Source organism: Hippoglossus hippoglossus, chromosome 11, assembly GCF_009819705.1.
Source record: "Hippoglossus hippoglossus isolate fHipHip1 chromosome 11, fHipHip1.pri, whole genome shotgun sequence".
NCBI lineage: Eukaryota > Metazoa > Chordata > Actinopteri > Pleuronectiformes > Pleuronectidae > Hippoglossus > Hippoglossus hippoglossus.
The window spans coordinates 17,130,649-17,155,828 of record NC_047161.1 but is presented as its reverse complement, the minus strand read 5'-3'; the positions used below and the strand labels follow the sequence as shown (position 1 = coordinate 17,155,828).

Genomic DNA, 25,180 nt, shown 5'->3' with positions numbered 1-25,180 from the left:
CGCATGAGGGGCTCCCAGGAATATGTTCCATCATTAAGGGTCATCCTTGGCCGAGAAAAAAAAATGAGAACCTCTGTTATAGTCGTAACTACCAACCTAAGTGGCACCCTTGTACTCAATAAGTATAATTCAGCTTTACTTTAAAAGCTTATGTTTTCTTAAACAGAGTGTAATTTAAGCACACCATTGTTTTTAATCAAATATTTGTAGGGAAGAAGTCAAGTCTGTAACTTGTATTGATGAGACACTAATGTGATGAAGAGGAGGAAAGAGACGCTTCATCTGTCATGTGTTCCCTGACAATCAAGTCCCAGTCCAATCAATGTTCAGCTTATTAAATTTCATTACACCGCATTTTCTATTAATGAATAGAGTTGATCAGATGCTTCTATGGGTTGCAAGAACAAAGACTTTGAATTTCATAATTGAAAAAAAAAAACTGTTTATTTTTTCCTTATGCTAAATTGCAGCAAATAGTCTGAAATTCAACTACCCCTCGCTTTGCATCGGGATCCATGGTGGATCTGCAGCCTCTTGGAGTCTTTGTTTTTAATAAATCTGGGTTGCTATCTTTAATTAATGAAATAAAGCTGATAACTTAAAACATGAACATTTCTATACGGCTGTCTCCATCTACCCTGATATTCAAGACAATGAATAACTGAATATTTTCCAGTTTTTCTCAACAACAAAAAATTATTTCAAACTGTGGTGGCAGCAACGCGTATCGGAGGAGCTAATCTACCGGAAATGGAAAAGCGTAAGAAGAAGAAAAAGCAGCACCCTCGCGTAGCCACAACACTGCACGACAGCTAACTGCTAGCTTAGCAGGCTACATCAAAGTATGATATCCTAAATGTGAACAGAGGAAGGAACAATAAAGCTTCAGACTCTTATAACGTGTTTGATATAGGTACGTTAACACGTTTAAGTCATGTTTTGCAAATAAATTATAAAAGCTCGGGTGCAGACGTTTTGCTAGCTACAGTAGCACCTCGCTAACATCGCTAACGTTACCCGGCATATCCATACATTCGTTATCCGATGCTAACTGTTAGCTGTGCTGCAGGCACACATTGGTCATGACAACATTTCTGTGTTGCTGGTTGCATGTTCCATAAGTTTAAATTATCCATCAGAATGTGGGCTGATTATCTCATTTAGCAGACTAACGTCAACGCTACATTTAGAACATTATAAGCTAGCTAGCGTTTATGTATCACGGGGGCATCTTTACCACAGTGCCATTTATTCTCAAAGAGTCACAGGTAAGAATAGTTTGATACAGGGGCTTTCAAAGTGTGAGACCGGGGCCTCCCCTCTGTCAGAGGTTGGAAAATGCGCCCTTTCATCCCACCTTAATGTGTTTTGTTTACTTGATTTGTTTTGCTAGTTTACTTGCTTAGTTTCACTTGTTTACATGTTTAGTTTACAGCGCCAAAAACTTGAATGTTTATGTCCACAGGCTTTTATTAGTTTCCGACTCTGTTTAAGCGGAAATAATATGATCTCCCTATGAAATGCATTAACTAATGTTAAACTTTTCCCATTAACTGAGTCGCTCCTGTGGGAGACCCGCCTCCCACTTTGAACCTCGGCTATAATGTAGCATGTAATGAAGTATAATTTTGTACAGCAGTCTGAGAGCAGTAGACATTAAGACGTTTACTGGATTGATGATGTTAAAGCACGAGCATTTAACAGAATCTAAACGTTTCATGAATGTTTGAGTCATGAACTTGCAATTCATTCATCTCACGATTCACCAATGAACTTAATTTCATTCCAGCATGGTTTCACATTACTTGCCAGTTACCACCAACCACTCTGATTCAAGTGACGTGAATTTGTTTATGAAGAGTATTTAAAAACCACAAGAGTTGAGGCAAAGTGCTGTAATTGTGCAATGGACAAGGATTAAGGATTAACAATTATCGTAGCAAAAAGTAAACAAACAAAAAGTTCTGTACAATCATGACTAACAAAAGCAACACAACGATGGATAAAAAGATAGAGACAAAATCTTTAGAAAAGAAAAAACACAAATGCTTTGATGATAAGTTAAAAAAACTAAGATACATTCAAATAATGACAGACATGGAGAAAAGAATAAATATTTGGTAAATCATAATTGTTTATACTGAACAGTGGCAAAAGTGTTGAGGTCTTGACTTGAATATTCTCCCCATGTCAGAGGCTGAGAGCGATCGTCCAGGATGTATGCCGTGTACAGGCAAGCCCACACCCCCACTGCAGTGGAGTTTTCTGTCTACTGCAACTTTATATCCAGTAAGGAGAAGAACTTGGTCGTTGCAGGAACATCTCAACTCTTTGTCTACAGGATCATCCACGATGTTGAGGTAAATGTGTCTCCTCTTGGTTTGTTTCTCTATTTAAGTTTTGAAATATACGCTGTAATTGTTTTGTGTGTTAAATGTCATTTCATCATTTCAGAGTACATCAAAGGCTGACAAATCTGCAGGTAAGTCTGGGCATCAAGCTTAAAGCGAGCATAATGAACTACTAATATGTTACATAAACTTGCATGAGTGTTTTTGCAATCCAACTTAAATCTGTCCTCCTACAGATTCTAAATCTCGTAAGGAGAAGCTGGAGCAGGTGGCGTCCTTTTCTCTCTTTGGAAATGTTATGTCCATGGCCAGTGTGCAGCTCTCGGGCTCCAACAGAGATGCACTCCTCCTCAGTTTCAAAGATGCCAAGGTATGGCCGTCTGAGCTGTCCACTGACTGAATGTTAAAATTGCTAAAATAGTTCGTAACTGACTTCCGGATTTGTTTGTTGTTTCACTAGTTGTCTGTCGTGGAGTATGACCCTGGGACACATGACCTCAAGACGCTGTCTCTTCATTACTTTGAGGAACCAGAACTCAGAGTATGTAGCAACATGAACACAGATAACATTTGATGTATCTTTCTGAGTTAAGCTAAATGTTTATGTGCAGAAAGTGAATTATTTATTACTAATTGGGTCTCTTGTTAAATTTTCAGGATGGTTTTGTACAAAATGTACACATACCCATGGTTCGCGTAGATCCAGAGAATCGCTGTGCTGTCATGCTTGTGTATGGCACCCAACTTGTGGTGTTGCCGTTCAGAAAGGACACTCTAACTGATGAGCAGGAGGGTGGAGTCGGAGAAGGGTACGCCTGCATCCTCTCCTATACGTTGTGGTTATTGGTGTTTTTAAGTATCTGAGCGGCATCTGTGCCTTTTAAAACTAACCTTTTCCACTTTTAATCCTGCGATAAAGTCGTCTGGCCATGCTGAATACAACACTGTCTCTGTATCTCACCTCCAGACCTAAATCCAGCTTCCTACCCAGCTACATCATTGATGTCCGTGAGCTAGACGAGAAGCTACTAAACATCATTGACATGAAGTTTCTGCATGGCTACTATGAGCCTACGCTGCTCACCCTGTTTGAGCCCAACCAGACATGGCCTGGGTCAGTCCAACACACCACCAGATAGGATGCAAACGTTTTGTTTTTATTTGACATTCTGAGCCGCTAACAAGAGTGAGCTTCTGTTTTTGTTCAGCGTTTAACTTCTCTGTGTGTCACTTTGCCAGACGTGTTGCTGTGCGTCAGGACACTTGCAGCATCGTCGCCATCTCCCTCAACATCATGCAAAAGGTTCATCCTGTCATTTGGTCTCTCAGTAATCTGCCCTTTGACTGTACGCAAGTTATGGCTGTTCCCAAACCCATCGGTGAGTGGAGGGAATTAAAAGTTCCCACTTTGCCATAAAGATAATTTCTGTTAGACAGTGTGAGATCTAAGTTGACACTATATGAGGGAGTGTGTTGTGTTGTTAATGTGTGCTGATCACTTCTGAAATCTTTGTAGGTGGTGTGGTGGTGTTTGCTGTGAATTCATTGCTGTATTTGAACCAGAGTGTTCCACCATATGGAGTTTCTCTCAATACTCAAACAGCGGGGACCACAGCCTTCCCACTGCGTAAGCATTAGGACCTGAACACACTCGCATGTACTATATTCACCTTGGCCACATACATACACTGTTTGATATTTGTTGACATCCATGCGTTTTGGTTTTGCAGGTTTACAGGATGAAGTGAGGATCACACTGGACTGTTCCCAGTCAGATTTTATTGCCTATGATAAGATGGTCATCTCTTTGAAAGGAGGAGAAATGTGAGTATTTGTCATTACAAATATAACAGGAACAACGTTGATAGTTTATGATTCTTCTCTGACTATTCTCTTGTTGTCTTGCAGTTATGTGTTAACCCTTATTACTGATGGCATGAGGAGTGTGCGGGCGTTCCACTTCGACAAAGCCGCTGCCAGCGTCCTGACAACTTGTGTAAGTTCTGCTTGTAGCTGTGAGCAAACACGGTCGGATGATGCAGACACAGTCATACAAACACGAAAGTCAGGAGGTATTGAGGCTCATTTATGCTGCGTTTAAGTACAAAAAGATACGTCTGTATGAAACGATGGAACCATCACTTTCCACATACGTCCGTGCATCCTTTACATTGGTGTGGTTGTTAAGCAAAACATCCACTAGAGGGCGACGCAGAGTTTAGGGTTGAAAACAACAAGCATGCTAACGGTGAAGGAGGTTGTGAAAATATTGATTGTAAACTTTGGTGCTCCAACTTATCAACTCACAGAGTCTCTCCACAAAAAGTTCTGCCACTGTTGAAATTTCTTCCTTGTGTCTTATTGTTGTTTTGTTTGAACGGTTGGCTACACTGCCCCCAATGATTTCCAGTGGTACTGCTCCATTTCGTCTGTTTGTCAATATTCATACGCTCTTAGAAGACAGAAAAGGAACACAAAGTACGGACAGATGGCTCAGTCTGTTTCCCTCTCTAACAATGAGAATAAATTAGCCATTGGAGTTTAGTGACAGCTGGTTTGAAGGTACCGGTACTTTAATATTATAGAATTTACCACTTATACACCAAAGAGTTAGCAGAGCAGTGAGATAAACAAAGAAAGTTGAATAAAAACTCTTCAGGCTTTACCCAAACCCAATAGATAGGTTATTATGTGTGACATTTGAGGATATAAAATCAAAATTGAATATACTGTATACTATAGTAATCCGCCTCTAGAGGATTAAGATACTGTACGTAGACAGTCTGTAGAACTGATGCCTCATGCTGTGGGCTTGACTCCTCTAGATGGTGACCATGGAGCCAGGCTACCTTTTCCTCGGTTCCCGCCTCGGAAACTCTCTGCTCCTGAAATACACAGAGAAACTTCAGGAGACGCCACCAGAGGAGGGCAGCGAAAATCAGGACCAGGAAACAGAGATGGATAAAGACAAACAGGTAACTCAGTGATATGGAAAATGTGACCTTTTATACATTTTGGGGTTCACTTTATTTTCATTTGCTTTATGCTTTTCTATCACAGCAGTTAGTTTGGTTAAGGCATGTGTCAGTTTTCCAATTAACACTTTGTACTTTGAAGGATTCCTGTTTTGTTTGACAGCTTTTCATCGACACATTCTTTGTTCTAAATTATTGCTAATGAATTCCAGGAGGAGCCACCGAGCAAAAAGAAGCGAGTCGAATCTTCCACCAACTGGACAGGTACGTTCAAGTTTGATTTATATGTGCCAGAAATATGTGTGTGATCTGCCAATCTCTCCATGTTTGTATATTGTTTGATAATATCTTTGTTTTGACAGATGAGGTGGATGAGATTGAAGTGTATGGAAGCGAGGCCCAGTCAGGCACTCAGCTGGCCACCTACTCCTTTGAGGTAGTAAATCCAAAGCTTTTTACTGCTTTGTATGTAATTGCAGATCTGTGTGGAATGTGATGGGTTTGTCTGTGGTTACAGGTTTGTGACAGCATACTCAACATTGGACCTTGTTCGAATGCCTCCATGGGGGAACCTGCTTTCTTGTCAGAAGAGGTACAGACATTTGTAAAAGTTCTCTGTGGTGCTGCTGATGTGCCAGCAGAGAATTGTACTGGATATCACTGACTTTGATTCTCTCCTACCCACAGTTCCAGAACAACCCTGAGCCTGACCTGGAGGTTGTAGTTTGCTCTGGTAACGGCAAGAATGGTGCACTGTCTGTACTTCAGGTAAACCCTCCCCATTTAGCCGGGCTGTTGTTTTTATGCATGTGCGCTTAGATTAGTGTATGCATGATTGTTGTTTCTGCACCGTCCTAAAACCTGCAGTCGTGAGGACCGCGGTGCTATAGAAAGTCTGGGTCTACCAGGGCTGCCTCAGAGATCGACGGAGTAGCCTGTAAAAAACGCAGATACAAGTTGAGACACTTCAATAAAACACAGCACACAGTCTTGTTTGTGTTTTATCATTATTTCTCTTTCTTTCCAATGCGTTTAATGTGTTTCCATTCTGTTTTCAGAGAAGCATCCGACCCCAGGTCGTCACTACATTCGAGCTGCCAGGTTGCCATGACATGTGGACGGTCATCTCAAGTGAGGTCAAGGAAGACAAAAAAGTACTGAGTATTAATAGTTTAAGGTTTTCACTAATCAATGATCACAATGTTCAAAAATGTGTAGTGGCACTTTTGTTTTGCTGTAAGATGTTTCCTGGTCCTTTCCCAGGCTGTAAAGTCAGCTGATGAGTCAGAGGAGGGAGGAGAGACGGAGAACAGTGAGGATGGTGAAGAGGGAGAAAAAGAGAAGGAGGAGAAGGAGAAAGACGAGGAGGAGAAGACGGAGCCCCCCATGGAGGACGATAAGAAGAAGCACGGCTTCCTCATTCTAAGCAGAGAAGATTCGACTATGGTAAAAACTTCCATCATGACACAACCGATTATAATCTATATTAGAACGAGAATTTAAATGAATACATTTTAATATGAAATAGAAAAAATAAAGTTTTGAAAAGAAGTTTTATGCTGAATTGTCGGGAAACTAAAACCTGTCTTTTTCATACTCTGGACAGTGTCTAATGTATCTTGGCTGCGTTTTTGTGCAGATCCTACAAACTGGTCAGGAGATCATGGAGCTGGACACCAGCGGTTTTGCCACCCAGGGACCCACCGTGTTCGCTGGAAACATAGGTGACAACAAGTACATCATCCAAGTGTCACCCATGGGTATTAGACTGCTGGAAGGAGGTAAAATGAGGAAAAACAATTGGCATAAGTCAGAAATAATTGGATTTTACATATGTGTTTCACTCTCATGCTTCTTTTCCAATCTGATTTCAGTCACACAGCTCCACTTTATCCCAGTGGACCTGGGCTCTCCCATAGTGCACTGCTCTGTGGCCGACCCTTTTGTGGTAATCATGACAGCAGATGGAGTAGTCACCATGTTCGTGCTGAAGATCGACTCGTACATGGGGAAGACACATCGGCTGGCTCTGCAGAAACCACATATCCCCACTGTGAGTAGATCATGCTCATCAGTCTTTACAACAGGGTTTTATTGACCAAACACGCCCCCCGGCTGGCAAAAGTAGTTTCAATATTGTCACTAATTAGATTTCTGCAGTATCAATATCCAAATGAAGCACAGTAGTAAACTCACATATCTGGAAACTGGTCTTCTAAAATGCTTTTTTTTAACTTGTCTAAAACTGCTTCTCGTTCCTCAGCAATCACGTGTGATCACACTGTGTGCCTACCGAGACATAAGCGGCATGTTCACCACGGAAAACAAAGTGAACTGCTCCGTCAAAGAAGACACCGTCATCAGGAGTCAGTCTGAGACAGAGACCATCATCCAGGACCTCAGGTAAGAATTTGCATCACCTCCTTAACCAATTAAGACCTAAAAACAAAAAACAAACTCTAAAACACTGTTTGAAAACAACCATCTAAAATCTGAGGATTTGCTGACCAGCTAACAGAATGGCCACTGTTTACAAAAACTTAAATTTCTCCTCTGCATCTGAAGCAGATTAGAGACATGAAATAAAAAACATTAACTTAAAGAGTTGGCTTTCATTGTTAGTCATAGTCATTTTTCTAAACTTGGAAAAATCAATAAAGCCAGCAAAACCTGCCGAGACCCCACCTTTTCTTCCTCCTCGTGTCTCTAAAGATGTTTTCAGACATGCACTGAACTCAGGGGAGGTGTATGTGTGAACACAAATGTCCGAGTGAGAGCCTCTGGGGTTTCTCCGCCTGGCCTCCTAGTAGAAAGTCCGGAGTAGACAATCTGAGAACACAGCAGGAGAACCACTGCAGAATTCACAGCGAGCGAGGAAGGGGGTTGATGGCGCTTCTAACACGCAAAAAAGAAAAGGAAACAAAGGATGAAAAAGCATGGCCATACACGTAAAAGACAAAGAGTTTTTAGTGATAAAAGCAGACGCTTGTGTCGATGTGCTCTATACAAAATCACGTGATCTCTGCAGCGGAATTAATACGTTACATTCAGTCTTTGCCTGCTGCGCCACCGCTCACCTGAATTCTGCAGAGAATTTGTTGCTATTGTGAACGCGTCAGAAAATCTTGCGGCTGCGTTGTGCGTGTCTTAATCTTCTTCATTATTTTCATTGTTGTTTTTCGTCAATGAAACACTGCTTCAATATTGTTACTTTCACTTGGATCGCCTGCCCTCGTCTACTATCAAAACATTTTTGCAGGCTAAGAGGGCTAACAAACAAACTACATTTCCCATAATGCAATTCACATTTCCCACATGTCAGCGAATCACAATGCTTTTCATCAGTCACATGTATTAAAAATGATGACATTGTGGATGAGTTGAACACGTCTCATCTGGCCCGAAAGGGACCTTGCACCCAGTCTTTAAGTTATATACACACAGGTCTCATCCAGTCTACATAGGTTGATCAATCTCACGACTAGTTGTTAGATGTTGTATTCATGTGAGGACTGGTTGTCGTTGCAGTAACGTGGTGGATGACGAGGAGGAAATGCTGTATGGAGACTCCAATGCCAACGCAGAGAATACAAAGGATGAAATGGGCCGCAGCTACATGGCACACACACATTTTGGAAGTGAGGGGGGATCGATGAAAGCAGAGCCCACACACTGGTGCATAATCATCAGAGAGAATGGTGTCATGGAGGTATGGTGTATATATGTAATATCTTAAGAGTATATAAAGTATTATTAGTGACACGATAACATCTTTGCTAAAAACACACATTTTTTTCATGATCCTTTCTTTGTGCTTTCAGATTTACCAGCTGCCGGACTGGAGCTTGGTCTTCCTGGTGAAGAACTTCCCAGTTGGTCAGAGGGTGCTGGTTGACAGTTCCTCTGGCCAATCAGCAGCACAGGGGGAGGGCAAAAAGGAAGAAGTAACACGACAGGGAGAGATCCCGTTAGTCAAAGAGGTGTCTTTGATTTCCCTTGGCAACAACCACAGCAGACCGTATTTACTGGTGAGTTTCTACTTTCATTTTCCCCTATGTTTGTTTGTGTTTCAGTTGATTTAAGTGCTTCATAAAAAGAAAAAACTTAATTAGATTAAAAAAAAAAAGAGAGCATTACAAAACTATTTCTTGTTGTCTAGGTTCATGTGGAACAGGAGCTTCTGATCTATGAAGCTTTCCCATACGATCAACAGCAGCCACAAAACAACCTGAAGGTCCGCTTTAAAAAGGTACAAGATACAGTATGAGGTGATACAGGTGGAGGAAATCAACTGAGCTTTGGATGAAGCAAATCTTAACAATGTCACTCTACTCCGCACAGGTGCCCCACAATATTAACTTTAGAGAAAAGAAAACAAAGCTGAAGAAAGATAAGAAGGCCGAGAGCGGCGCCGCCGAGGAGAGTTCAGCCGTGAAAAGTCGCATTGCAAGGTTCAGATACTTTGAGGACATTTCCGGATACTCAGGGGTAAGGAGGGCATTTTTTAAGAACACTTATTTCAGGATTCCATCACAAGCTTCCAGGGTCCATGTCGTATGTTGGATTAGTGAATTATTTTCCTTGTTGACACAGGTGTTCATCTGTGGTCCATCTCCACATTGGATGCTGGTCACGTCTCGGGGAGCAATGAGGCTGCACCCCATGACCATTGATGGCGCCATCGAGTCTTTCTCCCCCTTCCACAACATTAACTGCCCCAAAGGCTTCCTGTATTTCAACAAGCAGGTACACAGACACACCTTCTCACTTTGTCATGTTAATGTGTTGCTGTCAGAGCCTTCTCTTCTTTATCAGGTCTGGAAAACCTGATATTAAACACTCAGACATAAAACAAAAACACATTAAACATTAATTCATAAAGGTTCCACACAGGTATGAATGATGAGAACTATGAATGATTTCAGTAGTTGTGATGTCATCATTATTATCTTGGACTTAATATTTTTGTCTTCAGAGGCTGTTAACTGTTAAACAGATTCTGAAACACAACGCGTCTCAAAATACTAAATGTTTCTTTCCACTCCCTCCCTCAGTTGATAAATGCACGTATTATTTAACCATTAAAACATTGAAAGAGATTTAATCACAATGGTACAAAAAGAGCCATGATGCCTACTTCCAGGAGCTGCCATATGGTAGTAAAATCTGGTTTCGTGAAGCAGAATTGCATTATTGTAAATAAGACATACCTAAGGTAAACAAATGCTCTGCTGTTATTGTCAAACAAAGTTTTTTTGCATTGGTTTGAATACAGAGTTCAAAAAGAAAGTATGTATCAGGAGAGAAACAACCAAAGGTGTGTTTGATGCTTTGTTTCACATCTGCATGCACTTCCCTGAAATAATTGTGTTTCAGTAAAATGTAGCTTGTGTCTAGTGTCAACAATACTGTACAGGCATTTATTTTTGGATATGAAAGTTACAATCGACTCAGATATTTTTGGGTCACGAGGGGAACTTCAACACAAATGCCTTTTTCAGCGGGTTTGTTTTGGATCTGTTAGTTTATCTGGATGATGTGTTGTTTTTTCCTTTTGTATATTTTTGGAATATGCATTGTATTTGACCACCATTTGGCACATTTGGCATTTTTTCCAGCTCTTAATTGTCTCCATAAATGTCCTTGGTGCTCATCATAATCATTTAAACCTTCTGAAATCGTACATTTTTTCATCTAGTTTCTACTTCCTCAAACAGTTTTCATTGTGTGTGTGTGTGTGTGTCTTCCCACAGGGGGAACTGAGGATCAGCGTGCTGCCCACATATCTGTCCTACGATGCCCCGTGGCCAGTCAGAAAAATCCCACTGAGGTGCACCGTCCACTACGTCTCCTACCACGTCGAATCTAAGGCAAGGCTCCGCTCACTCAGTGGCTTCAAAGCAGCGACGTGACACAAATTCAAGCTGAAACACACTCCCTGGATTCACACACCTCCACTTGCATAACCTGATGCAAAATAAAAGCGCATCGATCGGACTTCTTTGAAAAGTTGAAAGAGAAATCCCTCTGGCCTCAAACTTTTCTTACTGCGAGGGAGAGAGAGAGAGAAAAAACCCAGTGAGGGTGACTTTGAAAGGATTAGTCTTTGATCTGAAGTTTTTGTATGTGACTGTGGATTTTCCCCCCTCTTAGGTGTATGCTGTGTGTACCAGCATAAAAGAGCCCTGCACTCGCATCCCCAGGATGACTGGAGAGGAAAAGGAGTTCGAAACCATAGATCGAGGTCAGACGTTCACACACCCTGTTGGTCTGACATGTCCCCACAATCCTATCAGATGAATTTAAGTACTTCGTCAACACCACCCTCCATGTTACCGATGCAGTGATCTGAATGGATTGATGTTCATTGTTTATAATTATTATTTTTTCATCATGCAAAATATGGATTGATACTGCTACTACTTGATTTGATATCAGCAAACTGTTTCAACATTTTAAGGTACTTTTAGATAATTATAGTGTCTTTGTCTGGTGTTTATTTTAGCAAAGAAGTTCAATAGTTAGTAAATTACTTTTAGCGAACTATTTGTATTAGCTAACCATTTGAAAAGTTTGTACATTACTTTTACCTAACCATTTCAATGATTTTGAAGTTAATTCATATTTTTTAGCTATTTCAACTATTTCGCTCTTTGACAAGTTTGTTAATTACTTTTAGCTAACTATTAATATTAACTACATTAACTATTCACTGTAAGCTATTTGAAAAAATGTATCAATAATTATTTCAGGTATTTATCCATTTAGCTATTTGAAAAATATGTAAACTATTATTAGCTAACTATTTCAACTTGTACATTTCTTTAAAGCTTTTCAGTAAACAATTTCAGTTGTTTGTAAAACATATTTATTGAGATTTAGCTACTGTTTCAAACATTAATGCTTTTCTATCCCAACTTTTAAATTAGTTTCTGTTAACTAGTTCAACCATCAACCATTTTCAACCCCATGTTTAGACTTTTGTGATCACGTCTAACCATCTGTAGATTACTGATATGACTGCTGATGTGACAATACATTCACTGAAGATCAGCATTGCATGAATTTCTGAAACTGTTATTTCCCTTTTATCTGCAATATCTTACTGACACTTCTGTACTGTCGTCCTGCAGATGAACGTTACATTAATCCTCAGCAGGAGAGGTTCTCCATCCAGCTCATCTCTCCAGTCAGCTGGGAGACCATTCCCAACACACGGTAAAAGCTGTTTTCTTTATACATCGTTACCCTTTTGAAAAACAAGAGAAAATCTACAGTGTTGCCTGGTTTTAATAGACATTAGGGACCTATTGATAAAGAGGAGCAGGTTCTCTGGAGCAGGTTGTCCTGCACACTTTGAGCTGGGAGTTTTTCATATGGTTAGAAGATTACTGACAAATGGATTCATATTTTATGTTTCTTTATTGTTATATGAATATGTTGAGTATTTAGATTTTTGCTAACTATCATCAAGTGGTTGTGGTTTGTGACAAACAGTTTTTAACACTGCAAGCTGAATTTTTCCCAACTAAACTACTGGGCTCATAATTGTCACTGTCTGGATCCAATTACAGATATTCTAGTATTTTAAAATGAAAACAAATGTAGATGGTTTTCTTCAAGCATATACAAATGACCTCAGGTGTGTGTATTGGACTTTGAGAACTGAAATGTAACTGATCACATGCTGTTTTCTCAATGGTGTCTTTCCCTGTATCTGCCTCCTATCAAATAATGGCAACATGTCAGAAGAACCAACACAGGAACACGTAAACTGTTCGATGGAAGCCGGTGTATGAGTGACTACTCCTCTGTGTCTACATTAGGATCGACCTGGAGGAGTGGGAGCATGTGACCTGTATGAAGACGGTGGCCCTGAGGAGTCAGGAGACAGTGTCTGGCCTGAAGGGCTACGTGGCCGCAGGGACCTGCCTGATGCAGGGGGAGGAGGTCACCTGCAGGGGCCGGGTGAGCAGCACATAGGGTTTCTGTAAAAGGGATTCACAGAGGCCACATCTGACGAAAATACGACATTGAAGTGCTTTTTTAAGCTATACTGACTCAAATTCTCTTTTGTTTCTTGTGTTCAGATTTTTATCATGGACGTGATTGAAGTTGTGCCGGAGCCAGGCCAGCCCCTCACCAAGAACAAGTTCAAAGTGCTGTATGAGAAGGAACAGAAGGGGCCGGTGACGGCTCTGTGTCACTGCAACGGATACCTGGTCTCAGCCATCGGACAGAAGGTCTCACCATCACAGCATCTGCACTTCACTTATCTGGAAACCATAAAAACACTGCTGTCTCACATTGTGTCCAACTACAGACCAATACTAAAACTGGAATTGAAATGCTAAAAGTATACCTACAAATAGGTGTGTAGATGTTTGGCCAGAACTTGTGATGACCTAACATAATATTGAAAAAAAAGTGTTAATAACTTTCTTTATATAGCTTCATTTTAATGTTTTAAAGTTACATAGCGCTTTAAGTCCAAAAATATCAATCATAGTTTCAACTATACAATAAAAGAAGAGATTTAAAAGAAAGTTCTGAGTTTACCTGCCTGAGATCTCCAGGCAGCTGAGGAGCCCGGTCATGATTTCAGACCAGTTCTTATAGGAAATCAGGCTAATTAGGGGTTAGCAGATCTCAGATGTAGGCAGAAGCCTGATCGTTCAGTTCTACAACATGCTGGTAACCAGTGAAGTGCAGCAAGGATTCGTGTAACATGGTCACTAGTTTTAAGTCTGTGTTAAAATCCTGCCAGCAGTGATTTGTATAAGTTGTGTAATCTTTGTATGTTTTTTTTTTTTGCTGATTTTCTGCCGAATTTAATTTTGCCGCATCACTTTGCTCACTTGAGCATCAAAAGACCGGTCAGAATCAAAAATGACTCCGAGGTCAATGGCCTCTGTGTCCCTGCAGATCTTCCTATGGGTCCTGAAGGACAACGACCTGACAGGCATGGCCTTCATCGACACTCAGCTCCACATCCACCAGATGTTCAGCATCAAGAACTTCATCCTGGCCGCCGACCTGATGAAGAGCATCTCGCTGCTGCGCTACCAGGAGGAGAGCAAGACACTGTCGCTCGTCAGCAGGGTGAGTGACTTACACTGTTGATGCAGACAAACTGATAAAACACCCTGTCGATTGAATTCAGAGCCACAGGATTGACGTTGGGTGAGTTTACAAACAAGCAGGTCTAAGTGTTCCATTCAGGAGCAGAGGCAGATCAACTACCCTGTGGGCTGTTGTACAAGCAGTGGAGTGTTCATTGATTAAGCTGTACAAGTGGGTATTGACGGCGTGTCTCCTGTGGGTGTTAATCTCCAGTGGAGTTCATCTTGACGAGAGCAGTTCTGGCAGCAGGAGACAATTCTGGGACTGGAGCTGCCCTCGTTTAAATTTCACTGTTTTCTTCTTGTTCCGGCACCAGGATGCAAAGCCCCTGGAGGTTTACAGCATTGAATTCATTGTGGATAACAACCAGCTCGGATTCCTGGGTAATTTGTGATGCCCTTTGGAAGAGAATTCAGTTCAAACATCATATCAAATCCTCCCTTTCTAATTCATTTTTCTTCTCTTATTCTTTCAGTGTCTGATCGCTACCAGAACCTCTATGTATATATGTATTTACCAGAAGGTAACGAGAGGATGGGGCTACATACTTACACCTCATGTAACCCAGTAACAAATACACATCCAGTCATGCAATTTGCTGAATGTGTTTGCAGCTAAAGAGAGCTTCGGAGGAATGCGTTTGCTGAGGCGAGCGGACTTCAACGCTGGAGCTAACATTAACACTTTCTGGCGGATGCCGTGCAGAGGAGCGCTAGACGCCGGCAGCAAGAAGTCTCTGACCTGGGACAACAAGCACATCACATGGTTTGGTAAGAAATGTCTGCCGGGTAGGGTATGTGAGGAGGGGTAGCCCCTGTCCAGTGAGGTTAGCAGGGTCGGGTTGGATTGCGGACACAAGTGGCCAAAATATGCTTTCCATAAGGTGTCTGGGTTCACTCTTAGAGATTGGGTGATTGGGAGTTCAGACATTTGGATGGAGCTCAGAATGGGTCTGCTGCTTTCGCAACGAAAGGAGCCTGTAGATGTGGTTCGGGCATCTGATTAGGACGCCTTCCATTAGAGGTCTGAACGCAGGGTTGATTCCTCTGATTGCTTTGTGACCTCACACACAGTACAGTACCGTACATACCCATGTTAGGTCAAATTCTACCTGTCTGTCCAGGACGGTAGAACCTCATGCATGTTTTGAGGGACCACCGATGCTGTAGGAGGGAGTGACAGCAACAGTGAGGCAAAGCGCGCTGCACATGATCATTTTTTTATGAAACTGTTTTTGTCAGACATTTGTTGGGCATTGTTCGATCTAATAAAAAAAAAATTATATATATATATAAGTTGAGAAAAACTGTTTCATTCAACTTTTGTACATCACATGAAATTGTGGCACTGAAATCCTCTTCATATACTCATGTTTATCATGTGTGTTCCCACAGCAACCTTAGACGGAGGAGTTGGTTTGCTGCTGCCCATGCAGGAGAAGACGTACAGACGACTGCTGATGTTACAGAATGCTCTCAACACAATGCTGCCTCATCACGCTGGTCTAAACCCAAAGGCCTTCAGGTTCACATCTGCTCATCAGTGTTCTACTGGTCACATATTTAGATTAACACACACGTGTAAGTTTGATCTTTTAATCGACTTGTGTATTTTTTGGTTTAGAATGCTGCACAGTGACAGACGGTGCCTGCAGAACACTGTGAGGAACATCCTGGACGGAGAACTCCTCAACAAGTACCTGTACCTCAGCACCATGGAGCGCAGTGAGCTGGCCAAAAAGATCGGAACCACTCAGGACATAGTACGAACCACACTCACTGCTAACACAACAGAGAATGCATTCAGGCTTGTTTCCTCATTTCATCTTCTCTCTCCAGATCCTGGACGACCTTCTGGAGATCGACAGAGTAACAGCTCATTTCTGAGCCACATTCCCACGTCTCGTCCACCCTCATGTCAAGTGGAAACCATGTTTTGTTATGATCATCTCTGTGAAATCCTTGTTTGTTTTTCTTACTTGTTGAACAAAAACAGATGGCAGTTGTGTTTTCTTAGAATATTTTGTATAAAAAAAAAAATCGGTGAAATCATGACACAAGGCTGGTTGTTTGTAATGTGTTCACGTCGAGCGATTTAAGACACAAGTACTTCTCAAACAGGAGGTAGAAGATTTTATTAAAGGTTAAAACAGATCATTTGGTGAGGTCACATGTTGACATTGCAACCAATGAGCAGTCAGTATGCATTACAACATTATTGCCTCTGCCAAGGAGATGGTTTGTTCGTCTGTCAGCAGGATCACTCAAGAACTAAAGAACTGAACTGATTTCTATGAAATCTTTTGAAGCCCCATCGGCCCCCTTCGTCAAAGCTTCGCTCCAAAACACGTACGTGCATTGACAACTGCTAGAAGACGACTTTTCTGTGACTCGCTAACTTCTGGTCATCGTCTCTGCTTCAGCGATGTATGTCTCTCTGACTTAAGACAGTAGTCGTACACAGTGAGAGCAAGGGTTAGTGACAGAAAGGTACACCAGCGAATCAATTAATTTGATAGGAATGAATTTGTATTTTTGATTTTTTTCAGTTTCATGTCGTGTGTTAAAAATGTCATCAACCCACCTCCAGGGGACCACCAACCCTGCCTTTAACATAGCAAAACAGGGCGTTTGCTTTGGCGGAGGTACATGCTCTCTGAGTTCACTTCTAGTTACATCAGCACTCATGGGTTCGGCCCACACCCATCGATGATGCAACACACTCACTTAAGCTGCTTTCAGACATGCACCAGACTCTGGGAGGGGGTTGATGACGTTTCAAACGCGCTACAGACGCAAAAAAGAAAAACAAATATCTCCTGGTGAAAAGGCGAAGTCATACACGTAGAAGACACATACAAAGTGTCTGGGTGCTGTAAACAAAATCACATGATCTCAGCAGCGGAGTAGATACGTCACTTCCTGTCTCTGCCTGCTTCACTTGGCTGCTCCACCTCTTGCCTGAATAATGCAAACGGTTTTGTTGCTGTTGTGAACGCGTCTGTGCCGAAAACCTCCCGCTGTGTTGTGAATGTGTGAAAAGCAAACTCTGGGTTAACTCCGTAGCCAACTCACAGGATTTTACCGGAAGGTCTGAAAACGGCTATAGACTCACACGATGAACTCAAAAGCAGTCACACAATCGAGGCTGTCATTATTTAAAAAATGTTAAACCTGCACAGTATAGTAATAGTTGAACATTACATTAAATATTTAACCTTTTTGAAATCAAAGTGTCTTACTCCAATGGGGATAAGTATACTCTGTCATTACTGAGGGAATACTGGTTGATGTGTTGCATAGCCAGAATGCTGCTAAAAAACAACATGAAATGTACTTAAAGATATTTGACCTTTAAATTGAATGTTACTATGATTACGCTAAAAAACAAGCTGAATATTAAAAGTTTAATTTCTTTAATTAAAAAAATCATTAAAATAGGCTTTTTCATAATGTGGAACTCTGGAGAGAGGTTTGACGCTTCACTGTCACACTGAAGTTCAATATGTTCCCCCCCTGTTGTGAAGACATCAGGTCCAAATGTGATTTGTTGTGAGGAACACTCGAGCAGCACCGTCACTGGCGGCACTCAGTGAGAAAGTGAGAAAAGGCTCCTTGTTGGATTGCATTAAGTTGTGCTTGGAAAACGGTCCTTGTCCTCTGTGGCCTCAAAGTGGCGTAGCCGTGCACTACCTCAGGTACTCGTACACGTCGGCCTCCAGAGATACAAGACCAAAGTATGACAGCACGCTGAGGAGCGAGCGCGTCAGACTCATCATCGCCATCTCTGACCTGTACGGGAGTCGTATCATTAATTCCTGATGCTCAGTCACAAAAATTAAAATATTTACTGCAATTGTGACTCAACTGAGCTCTTACCTCAACGCCAGCTCAAACCTGAGGCTCTCCCACGTTGTCCTGACCCAGCGGAACACCCAGAGCCGGGGCAGGATCCCTGCCTTCTCTGCCTGGATCTTCCCCCAGCCTCGGACCGCACTGAAACAACGTTACGTGTATGAAGCAACATTCTTAAGGCAAAAGGGTGAGATGAGATTTATTTGTTATCACTGGAAATTTACATAATTATATTAATGGTAATTACATATGGTACACATTGTATTCTGCTCCTTACTTTTGAACATAAAGTATACAAATGTGCCACACTATACATGAGTGACGATCATCGACTGTATACTAACGGATGATGCGTCTCCACTTCCCCCACTATCCAGAAATGAAGCCAAAAAATATGCCGGGTATGAACGCTGCCCTCTTGTGCCGAAGACATAATTTGGAGCAACTGTCTTTCCATAGTGGCGATCGAGGGATGGAGCCGTGGTAACGAGGTCCTACCTTCTACACAGGCTCGACCAATTGTGAGTCAGGTATGTTGTAATCTAACTGCATTTCTCGTTTAAAGAGTTCCATGTGATACCTCTTTGCCATGACACAGTAGCGGTCCACCGGCGCTCCCAGCGTGATGTTGATGCTTCGCACTGTGTTGATGTTCCTGAACACCAGCAGCATGGGCCTCGGCATCGACTTCAGCACCTGCATGATGCTCCCGAAGCGGTTCACGGCCATGTCGCGCATGTAGGTCGTCTCCTCTCGGCTCAGGATGTTGGACAGTCCGAACTCCCGCATGTTGATGGGTCGCTGCAGCAGCATCTCACAGAAGAGGAGGTACTCTGCAGAGCAGATGAGAGGAGGGAACAAATCACTGATTCTAAGTAGATTTCCACACAAATCTTCTACATTAAGCAAATTCTTTGATACTGGATTTTAGCACTATGTTTACACGCAACATACATGACTTTAAGTTTCCTCACCTTTGACCCCAAGTGCATTCGAGTACTTCTCCATTGCCGCCTCATCTCGCAGGACAACGGATCTCCACAGTTTACAAAGGGCCACTCTATCACTGAGGTCAAAGGTCACAGTTAGACCAGCAAACGTGTGTATATACATATGTATATATATGTTTTTTAACTGAATTATCCAACTCTTACTGTTGACTGAGGAATTCATACAGTCCGTGGTCCAACAGCACCAACTCTGCCTTGTTATCGGGCCCTCGTCTCACTAGAACTGCCGACACAGACAAGAAAACAGTGTGATAATTAAAACAAGGAAAAAACACATTTTTAACAAATAATATTAAATAAATAAAAATAATTCAAATGACAAATCGGGTTTATTTCAGTATTTTTGATAGAGGCATAACTTCTTCTGCAGTTTCTGATATATCCTCGATATATATGGTTTCCTGGTATATCGGCCAATATGAATTTTTTAACATACAAGTACAACATTCACATAAATCAAAAAAATCTGTTATTTGATTCTGTTTTCAGATAAATCTACTTGTGAGTTCCCCCTGGTGGATACTCGTGATATTTAGTAGTAAGATCACCCTGCTAAAAAATAATCCATTTCTAGTGAAGTTCTTACACGGAAATTGTTATTTACCAAATAAAGAAAAAACATAAGTAGAATTTAACAGTGGGAAGCTAAAGGGGATGTACCCACCATTTCCAGGGTGAGGGTCAGCGTGGATGAAACCAGTATAGAATATTTGCTCAGCAAACGTTCGAATCAGTTTATCTGCAGTCTGAAAGATATTCAATTATAAAATATTTCAGCCAGTGACTCGGTGATGATACTTGTCTCTTTAATATCATCCTTTTGTCCAGAGACCATAAACTCACATCTTTCAAACTCAACCCTTGTCTCTTAATATCCTCCACGTTGTTAATTTTGCAACCGTTGCAAAACTCTGCTGTCAGCACCCTCTTCGAATCAGAGACAGAAAGACAAATGTTGAAAAGAAGCATCACAGAATCATCCAGTTGTTTCAGAACCATAACTTGAGACCTCACCTTACTAGTTTGCTCCCAGAAGACTTTGGGCACATAGACAAATTTGAAGTGTGTCAGCTCTTTCGCACACCTCTCGGAGTTCCTGGCCTCGTTCTCAAAGTCCAGCTCTTGGGCCAATGTGCCCTTCAAGTCCTGTGAGTGTTTAGAATTATATCGACGATATCAATAAAAGGCCAAACATCGTTCTCCTAGTTATACGCAGTAAAAAAATAAATAAATAAAAAATAGATGCATCCTGACCTTAAGAACCCAGCTGAACCCAAATGTCGGGTGCATGAGTTTAATAATATCCAGCAGGATCTCCAGCGCTCTGATGTCACCATCAAATCGGTCCCTGAGGTCAATGTATTGTACCTGTGGAGGAGCAGAATTTTAATTTAATTACATTTGGAAGGATAATGCAGCACATTTTTCACTGACCCCCCCCCCCAAAAAAAAACCTTGAATGAATCATGACTACAACCTCTTTATCTATCTCCGTACTGAGAATGAAAAATCCGGTTTTCTTGACACTTAAGAAGTGGCTTGATTTTCAAAAGATGAGGAATCAGTGCTCACCTTCACAGCGACCCGAGTCCCATCAAACAGTTCTGCTTTATGAACCTGTGCCAGGCTGGCAGCAGCCATAGGTTCAGGGTCAAACGTTTTAAACAGCTGCTCTGGGGTTTTGTTGAAGTCTTCTTGGAAGAGAGCGTCGACCTGTAACAGACACAATTCTGAGAAACTGCACGCCGTCCTCGTCCACTGAACTGTGAGCCTTTGTTTGTGGTGCTGCTCTCACCTCTTTGTACCTCCTGTTCAAGGCCTTGTCTTCCAGTATTTGCAGGGTGCGGATGTACTCGGGGGGCAGGAGGTGGTTGAAGGAACACAGACCTTGGCCGAGCTTGATGTATATTCCTCCGTTCCTGACGGCGCCTTCCACCATGTTGTCTGCCGCCCTCTGGTGGCAGGCGGACATCTCAGCCAAGTAAGATGGGCTGCTCTAGCAGGGGAGGACAGACGGAAGACGTGATTGTCCAGCAGTCGCAAAAAATTTAAAGCAACAACAAGCCATTGACCACCAATTCATGATGAAACCATTTTTTAGACATTTCTTTTTACTCTTTTTCTGAGGCTACAAGGGGGGCGGAAAGGAAATGTGAGATGAGAGAGGGGCACGATAAGTACCACGGGTCCCTCTTTCTGCAGACTTCATCCTAGGGGGCCAGGAGGAGAAAGTCTGCAGAAACTTTCACTCGGACATTTGCGTTCACATATACACTTCCTCCGGAGAAACTGCGGAGGATCTCCAGAGTTTAGTACATGTCTGAAAGCAGCTTTAGACCCTAAAGATACTGGGACACGCCATCACTACCTGTGTTAATTATTAAAACTTTCTTTTGTGTTATGTAATTTACACTCAATTTATGTAGTAGGTAACTAATATGATGTGTGACCAAAAAAACTTTGGTGGCAATTTGAAAATTGCTACTAAATATTGTCCATGTTTTGATAAATTGTCTTTTATGAGCCATTAAATTGTCTTTTTATCAACGAAACAAATCAAAAAGATTAATTCCACAACTTTATAAAACAGGGACAAGCAGCAAGGAGCCAGAAACTGTTTGTTTATTTGGCTTCATAAGTGACTTAAATATCCAATGTAATTATCAAAAGATATTGAAATACATGTAAGGCCTAACAGTAAAGAGAGTCCTCATTTTATTCTAAATCAGATCGGCAGTCGCATACAGACGTTTTACCACCACGGACAAACTGACCAAACTTACTGTGACTGTTTCTCATTCCATGGAACTTACCTCGTCCAGGCCACGCAGAGCCACGTTGGAGGTCCACCAGTAATCCACAGAGATAAGCAGTCCCACAGAAAGAGATCTGGAGAGACACACACACAAGAAGCACAGTGGGAGGTTTGGATTTGACTTGTTACGTGACACGAACAGACTGCGTCAGTCGATATAAGCAGTCTGGCAGTTTGGCAACATTTGATGTAAGATGCTAAGTAGGCGGTACTTATAGTCCTGTGTTACATATATAGTAAAAAAAAAAAGACAAACCTGCAGAAGCGACCAAGTCCTTCAATCACAATCCTCATCTTCCTCCTCTCTCTGGGCTCTGACAGAGCGTACTGGACCCCCAGGGCCACAGGTACGCCCACAGAGACCCCAACAAGTGTCTTCCATAGCAGCCCTCTGCGCTTCCCTTCCCTAAAGGGACAAAACCATCACATGTCACCAAGACAGCAACACGATCATGGATGGAAGTTGGCAGATCGGTACCTGTGGGAACTGAAGAATCTGGTTGCTTGGAGCGATGAGCCTGGATGTGAGTATCGTCGGAGCAGAGCCGTGTGATGCAGACACAACTTGAACTGAAGAGAACAAAGCACTGCATGAGAACCAACTTTAAAAAACTTGCAGTTATCAGTAACTGTTGCATTAACACTCATAAGACCACTCTGGCTTTGAAAGACTCTTGTCACACAACAATTAGAGCAGAAACACTAATGTTAAATTAACACTAGATAAACAGATGGTGTCAGTGCAGCTCTGGGACAAGATACTAAACATTTTTACAACGTAGATTGGCACTCAGCTGAGTGCATAGTTCCAACAGTTCCCTTACTAAACCACATTTAAATTTACTAGGTCCAGACACTCAATATGTAATTGGTTCCTCTTTGGTTTATACTGCACCACTCTAGAAAACAAACAAACAAACAAAAAACAACCAAACAAACCAACAAACGCCTGGATAGGAATGAAAACATAACCTCCTTGGTGGAGCTAGAAAGATTTTGATCATGATGATGATCACTAAAATAAAGGACTTTGTTTCACCAGAGCTTCCCTACAACTTTGACAAATATTTGAATCACTAAAATGTATTTGGATCTACAATCCTAAATCAATGTATTACTGATCCATTATCTATTGCACATATTTGATTCTTCCCTGATCATACCACATCCTTCCACCAAGTTTTGTGGTAATCCGTCCAGTAGCTTTTGCGTAAACAGACAAACAAACAGACAGGGGTGATAAAGTTGAAGCATATTTGTATTAATGGAAAGCATGCAAGCTGTGCTATAATGAGCAAGCTGCAATAAAACATTCACCAACATATTGTTAGTTACAATAGTTGGTGATTGAATAACTGATGACTGACTGGAGAGCCCGAGATCACCCAAGGTCCAACCAATACCATCCAATATGGGTGTGTGTGGTCCAGGTATTACTCATGCTGTGGGGATCTACATCTGTGTACATAGTCACATTAAGAAGACTTGGGGACAAAAAGCAAGTCGCCATATGTAAATCAATATATTTTTAGGTGAAGATACGTTTTCAGGTTTGGTTTCGGTTAAAGTTTCGTTTAACCGAGTGTCCTCTGAAGTGGAGACACGAGAGAGAGAGAGAGAGAGAGAGCGCCAGCCCGCGAGAGAGACAGAGACAGCGCGCGAGAGAGAGAGCCAGAGAGAGAGAGAGAGATTTGTGTGTTTTGTCCGGTGTGTGTGAGAGACGAGGATGAATTTAGATCAAGGCCAACATGTCCAGCCAGGATACCACTTTGTTGTTGTTGTTGTTGCCCGTCAGCATCTGAGGGACAAAATGTCTCCACAGTTGACAAATTGATGCACAGATAGCAGCGATGTCAGGGACCTGAGCACTGACGTATCAAACAAACACTGTGTCCCTAAAACACCGCGAGCAGAACCATCAGAGCACAGACTGACGGGAGGGGCAGTTCGCTGCACTGGTAACTGTATGACTCTGACGAATAGTTAAAGGTTCAGTGTGTAGAATTTAATGACATCTAGTGGTAAAGTTGCGTGTTGCAGCTGAACACCCCTCACCTCACCCTCCCTTTCCAAACATGAAAGAGAACCTGTGGTAGCCTTCAGTTGTCATAAAACCTCAAAAAGGTGTTTAGTTTGTCCAGTTTGGACAACTGTGAAAAACATGGCGGCCTCCGTGTAGAGGAAACACACGACTGAAAACATCACGAAAATAATTGTATATTCAATTTCTGCCAATAGATCCCTTTCACCTAAAACTTCCACACTGGACCTTAAAGTTGTATTTACAGACACATGTCACAGTCATCTCTGAGCTACAGCTGCCGACTGGGATGGGAAATATGACACGTAGCGTTAAAAGTTTAAATAACTTCACTCGTGTGTAACAGTTTCTATAAAAAAAAAAAAAACCTTTAGCTCCTCAGCAGCAGCCTTTTACTATGTGTTGCTAACAAGACCGGCTAGCAGTGCTAAGCTAAAAAGCAGTTCGCTCTCGGTCAACTAGCTGACATTAGGTGATGCTACGGTCAGACCGAGTTACAAAACGAGTTAGAGATCTGGTTGTTATATAGTCACCACTCTGGAAGCCTCCGCTGTCATGTCGCCGAGTCAATAACAGAAGCTCCTCTCACTCAGCGGTGAAGGTCCAGCGCTGCAGGAAGTAGCGCCGCCTCCTCCTGCTAGCATGTCCGCTATTGGCTAGCCGAAGAGTAGCAGGCAAAGATCAAGCCAGTGTGGGACTTCCGTGTTCGCTTGAAAACTTGTTTATGTTTTTTTTTTAGAACTTTATCTTTGTACATATGTTCATTTTATCTGCCCATACACTTTATGCAGATATTAAGCCTGGAGTGTGCCGTTATAATAATTGATAACAGTGATAGTAATAACTGTATTTTTGGAGCATTTATCAAAATCTAAGTTCCAAAGTGCTTTACAAGGGCAGCAAAAATAAAACAGACAGGTCATGAAATCCTGAGAACAGGGTTAGGGAAAAGAAATCTAAAATCTAATCTTCATTTAAATGATTTACTCTCCGATAAGAGTATGTTTTAAC

General features: G+C 41.8%; 2 protein-coding genes across 4 annotated transcripts; one reads left to right on the top strand and one right to left on the bottom strand.

Annotated features, from left to right (window-relative positions):
- Window positions 1-766: 766 nt before the first annotated feature.
- Window positions 767-16,436, top strand: cpsf1 (cleavage and polyadenylation specific factor 1). 2 transcript variants are annotated; one of them, XM_034599327.1, is made up of 38 exons: window positions 767-913; window positions 2,197-2,360; window positions 2,455-2,482; window positions 2,588-2,721; window positions 2,812-2,892; window positions 3,009-3,160; window positions 3,319-3,465; window positions 3,591-3,730; window positions 3,868-3,978; window positions 4,082-4,175; window positions 4,260-4,347; window positions 5,177-5,326; window positions 5,539-5,590; window positions 5,689-5,762; window positions 5,844-5,918; window positions 6,014-6,094; window positions 6,385-6,480; window positions 6,590-6,772; window positions 6,966-7,107; window positions 7,201-7,379; window positions 7,590-7,729; window positions 8,855-9,035; window positions 9,148-9,354; window positions 9,486-9,575; window positions 9,668-9,814; window positions 9,920-10,072; window positions 11,080-11,196; window positions 11,480-11,570; window positions 12,460-12,544; window positions 13,153-13,294; window positions 13,417-13,569; window positions 14,252-14,428; window positions 14,766-14,832; window positions 14,925-14,972; window positions 15,064-15,219; window positions 15,844-15,973; window positions 16,073-16,211; window positions 16,288-16,436. In XM_034599327.1, the coding sequence occupies exons 2-38, from the start codon at window positions 2,217-2,219 to the stop codon at window positions 16,333-16,335; spliced, it is 4,422 nt and encodes a 1,473-aa protein (XP_034455218.1). In that variant the 5' UTR covers window positions 767-913; window positions 2,197-2,216; the 3' UTR covers window positions 16,336-16,436. The 2 variants fall into 2 exon arrangements, with proteins under 2 accessions (XP_034455218.1, XP_034455219.1); XM_034599328.1 differs by having other exon boundaries at window positions 777-1,268; window positions 2,195-2,360.
- A 1,148-nt stretch (window positions 16,437-17,584) lies between these two features.
- adck5 (aarF domain containing kinase 5) lies at window positions 17,585-24,819 on the bottom strand. 2 transcript variants are annotated; one of them, XM_034599332.1, is made up of 15 exons: window positions 24,703-24,819; window positions 22,607-22,698; window positions 22,385-22,534; window positions 22,127-22,202; window positions 21,109-21,309; window positions 20,886-21,026; window positions 20,568-20,681; window positions 20,328-20,459; window positions 20,157-20,240; window positions 19,978-20,059; window positions 19,458-19,536; window positions 19,278-19,369; window positions 18,884-19,136; window positions 18,328-18,444; window positions 17,585-18,240 (listed from the first exon to the last, which is right to left on the bottom strand). In XM_034599332.1, exons 1-15 carry the CDS (start codon window positions 24,724-24,726, stop codon window positions 18,138-18,140), a joined length of 1,740 nt encoding a protein of 579 aa, XP_034455223.1. In that variant the 5' UTR covers window positions 24,727-24,819; the 3' UTR covers window positions 17,585-18,137. The 2 variants fall into 2 exon arrangements, with proteins under 2 accessions (XP_034455223.1, XP_034455222.1); XM_034599331.1 differs by lacking the exon at window positions 24,703-24,819 and adding an exon at window positions 23,101-23,698 and having other exon boundaries at window positions 17,587-18,240; window positions 22,607-22,771.
- Between the last annotated feature and the right edge of the window lie 361 nt (window positions 24,820-25,180).